Here is a 3,940-nt window from a genome sequence, read left to right on the forward strand (position 1 = left end):
TGCATATCTTTTACCAGCTCTCTGCATACTAAAGACAGATCATCATTCACCAAAGCCTGCGAACAAATGTTTGTTTGACCAAGCAGTCAGTCTCATGTGTGCTTATAGAGTTGGTGTATTTTAATGCCGTTTGCTAGCGCCATAGATCCTTGCTCGCCTTTAGTTCACAGGGACAGGGCTCATGCATAAATTCCTCCTGTCATAATACTTTATCAAATGAACAGTGGAATTAAGAGTTTTTGTTGTAACCAGCCGAGGTGTCTTGCTGTGCTGGTGGTGCTTGCCAACGAGCTCACTCACATCAAGGTATGGTAGGCTTTTCAACCAGTAGGTTTACCGAACCCCTCAGACGCCATGCGCCTCTGCATTTGACCGCGTCGAAAATGCCGCTCAGCGTTTTTTACATTTTTCTTCTTCCCCTCAAAAAATTGCCAAGGAGGCATCATGCATTTGCAGCTGGAATCTCTGCGTTGAGCAGGGCAGAGAGGCATCAGCCTGTGGATGAAACCGAAAGAGAATGGGCAGCAGCTTTTAATTAAGCAAGTGTGCGTGCTGTCTCAGTTAATTGATTCTGTTCCTGCAGATATCTACGTCAGTTTCTATACATCTGTTCTGATCGTTTCTATCTATCTATCTATCTATATATCTATATTTTTTTTCTTTTCAATTGATCAGAGAAATCCTCTTCAGTGTGCAAAACAGTTGTTAGTTTGTTCCTGACAAGAGCATGTTGCTTGGTTTTTGCTTCCAGGAACAGAAGCCCCTCCGGGGGTTCCATTCCCGTGACATGACATCACAAAATCCAATGATCGCCATATGCACTCACAATTCCATTCCATCAAACGAAACAAATCCAAGTACATTTTCTTCCACTTTACAGAATGTGATTCATGTACCTCCTCACTCCAGTCTTTTCAATAACCAGGCAAAGAATATCGAGATCTAATAATCTCATTATTCACACTCCACACACACTCTTGGAACACTGCTCACCTCTTCTCATTCCCCTGGCCAATTCTTCAACTCTCATCTTATTAATTGATATCACACACTTGATCGAGCAAGAACTCGAACAGTTATCGAATCAAACTGCAAAAAGGGGGAAAAAAATATATAAAAGCAATCGTGAAGCTAGCGGTGTGTCAAGGTTGTCTCCTGTTGGTATCCGCCAATCGGAGCCTTCTCCTTTTGTTCATGGACGAGTTGGAGGGCGCACTGTCACTGACCTCCGTGATGCTGGAGTGCTCCTCTGTTGAAGAACTAGGCCTCTTTGCGCTTCTTCTCTTGCTGTCATTGTGTGATGGATCTCGAGTCATGATTTTATAGCAGAAGAATACATGCTCCTGAAGGAAAGACAAGGAAACTGGAGCAAATGATGATTAATTCTTGAGAAATCTAATGCATGGACGGCAACAAATCACCTTCTCTGAGCAGGATCCAAACATTGATACACTGCTAATCTTTGACTCTAGAACTTCCTTTGCGTACAGTTTGCTGGATGCAGCCAATACGGCAGCTGCAGCAATGGCAGACGAGCGATAGGCGGCTAAATTTATCACTGAAATAAAACAGGATATTGAATGACTGATCGAACCCTGATCACTGGTGCGATGAATAAAAAAAAAATAGAGATCGAATTAGTGACTGACTGTTAATGGCGGAGAAAATGAAGTCAATGGCTCTGCGCGACGATTCCTCTGGAGAAGAATCGCAGCGGAACTTTGAAATGAAGTAACTCAAGTAATCAAACGGGGTCACGGAGTTCATCCGCCATTGCAGAGTGTCGAGCAGCAGCAGCTCCATTCGCTGCAGGGAATTAGCGTCGAAGGAGAGCGCGTCGGACTGGAGGTCGGTTAGCGTCGGGACACTGCGTTCCTCCATCTTTGCGGCGACCGAGACGCAGGCTAAAGACAGCAACCGCGCCGCCCATGGCTTCCCGTCCTATTCAATAATCAAATAATTAAGCAAATTGGTGAAGACAACGGAGAGCTGAGGCAATGAGATCTCGAGCTTCATATCACCTCAATGCTCCGTTGCGCCAAGAAACGATCGAAGTAAGCGACGGCGAGGTAAGCAGTCCGGCAGCTGAATCCGAAGCAGGACTTAGTCTGAAAAGCTTTACAGATTTAATTTCTAGACGCTAAAAGCTACTTGGATGGATTCTTATTTCAATCAACCCACTCTTAGGATCCACTCGACAGCATCGGAGCGGAAGTGGTTGGAGCAACAGTCGGAAGGCTTTGGGTGTTGCGAGCGGAAGACGGAGTCTCTTGATTCGAGCTTCTCGAGGCAGTCCTCGTCGCAGGCGACGAGAACTCCATGGAGCTGCGCGACGTCGGTGAGGGAGAAGTCCAAGAACGCACCATCTTCGTAGCAGAGTAGGTTGTTGGATTCTCCCATGAGCTCTCGGAGGAGAAGAGGAGTGAGTGAGTGAGTTCACGAGTAGTACTGCATCTCTCTCGTGGTGAACTTAGCCTTGGCCGCCGCAGCAAGGAGACAAGCAGAGAAAGGACTCCTCTCTTTATGTGTTGCTACGATCCCTGCCATTTCTCTTCTCTAAACAGGAAATCATTAACAAAGACTACTTTGTTTTGTTTTTCTTTTTTTTTTTCTTGAGATGGTGAGCGATGAGGGTGGAATCGCCAAATGGTGTTTCAAAAGGGATATTAATATATATGTGGATAATTGTCTCGATCGCTGTTCATCGATATAGATAGGGAAAAACAAATGTATTTAGCTTACAAAATGGCAGAGGACACGAAGAACTAAACTTGTGATGGCTTCTAGTGATATTTCAAGATGTGATCATTAAGCTAATTGGGTTTTAAAGGATAACTCTTCCTTTTTGTTAATTAAATCTTGCTGCCTGAATTAGCAGCCATCTGCTGGTTATTAGGGTAGGCAGGGCCAGTCTTAATCTGTCACAGAATCTGCTCCTAAAAATCCCAAGCGAATCGTGAGCTCATTTTGGCTGGCTCTCCCGTTTCAGAATTGCTCGAAAGATCCTCTATCAGATGCGATCATATGAAAACTTGCTGCGGTGGGCTCGCGTGTTGGAGAGAAGCTCACATCTGCACAAATTTAGGGAAATATGTTTTTGTTGTCTTCAACCACGCTCTCTAAACTGTTTGAAATGGCGACATCCATTAACAAGGCAAAAAAAAAATAGTTTTGTCCGATGGACAACTCGCCTAATGAGTGGCGTATGGGCCAGCTCCACCCTCAAAATTCTGCTCCTGATTGTCATGTTTTTCTTAAAGCTGAGTTTGTTTTCTGACAGCCGAGTTCGAGTGCAGCTAAAAAAAGTTTTCATGCCTAGCTCCAATTGACTGAATAAATCTAATCAAAGGTCACACCTCGACGGGCATCGATCGCTGCCATCTTCTTCTTATCTGTCAAATTTCATGACAATTGCCGAGACTAACTTGCCTTGGAGCAGAGCAAAAAGGCTTATCGACTTTTTGATATCTGTACTTGAAGCTCTTTTTGAGTTTTGACTGTAAGATGGTTAAAGTGGAGGGCAAGCAAGGAGTTAGGCAACCGAAGAATAAGAGACAGTGTCAACAATTTAATAATTACTGACTGTATAAGAAATTGAACTATATATCCTTGTTATTGACCACCAAGAGAAGGGGATCGGGAAGATCTTGAGGTGGCAAGGGGCAAAAGAGAGAGACAGAAGTGTTTGTTTTCGTTTGGGTGAGTCCCAAAGTTTGACCATTACTGACCCTTGTTAGCTGCTGCTGCACTTGCTCTTCTCATGTCGGAATGCCCCTCCCACTTTTGGGAGGGTGTGGTGGTATATAGTATTGTAACCTGCCTTAGAAGGGAGCTTTTGTGGTGTTCCCTATGTCATGGCATCCAATGGAACAGTGCATGTGGTCCTTTGGGCGAACTTCTCCATCGTTCAAATGCTCCCATCGTGGAGAGCTAGGGTTGC

At 44.6% G+C, this 3,940-nt stretch overlaps 1 protein-coding gene across 1 annotated transcript; it reads right to left on the reverse strand.

Annotated features, from left to right (window-relative positions):
- Positions 1–806: 806 nt before the first annotated feature.
- On the reverse strand, positions 807–2,625 carry LOC121991813 (cyclin-D5-1-like). The gene is made up of 5 exons (XM_042545854.1): positions 2,182–2,625; positions 2,022–2,108; positions 1,650–1,941; positions 1,422–1,558; positions 807–1,343 (listed from the first exon to the last, which is right to left on the reverse strand). The coding sequence occupies exons 1-5, from the start codon at positions 2,398–2,400 to the stop codon at positions 1,143–1,145; spliced, it is 936 nt and encodes a 311-aa protein (XP_042401788.1). The 5' UTR covers positions 2,401–2,625; the 3' UTR covers positions 807–1,142.
- Between the last annotated feature and the right edge of the window lie 1,315 nt (positions 2,626–3,940).

This window comes from Zingiber officinale, chromosome 6B, assembly GCF_018446385.1.
Source record: "Zingiber officinale cultivar Zhangliang chromosome 6B, Zo_v1.1, whole genome shotgun sequence".
In the NCBI taxonomy this organism is placed as follows: domain Eukaryota; kingdom Viridiplantae; phylum Streptophyta; class Magnoliopsida; order Zingiberales; family Zingiberaceae; genus Zingiber; species Zingiber officinale.

What these genes read in the sequence shown, in the direction of transcription:
- LOC121991813 (XM_042545854.1), bottom strand. Translation starts at nt 2,400, where the DNA reads ATGGGAGAATCCAACAACCTACTCTGCTACGAAGATGGTGCGTTCTTG. An exon ending in TGGCGCAACGGAGCATTGAG is followed by an intron (nt 1,942 to 2,021) that starts GTGATATGAAGC and finishes ATTATTGAATAG; the next exon opens with GACGGGAAGCCATGGGCGGC. An exon ending in CATTTTCTCCGCCATTAACA is followed by an intron (nt 1,559 to 1,649) that starts GTCAGTCACTAA and finishes GTTTTATTTCAG; the next exon opens with TGATAAATTTAGCCGCCTAT.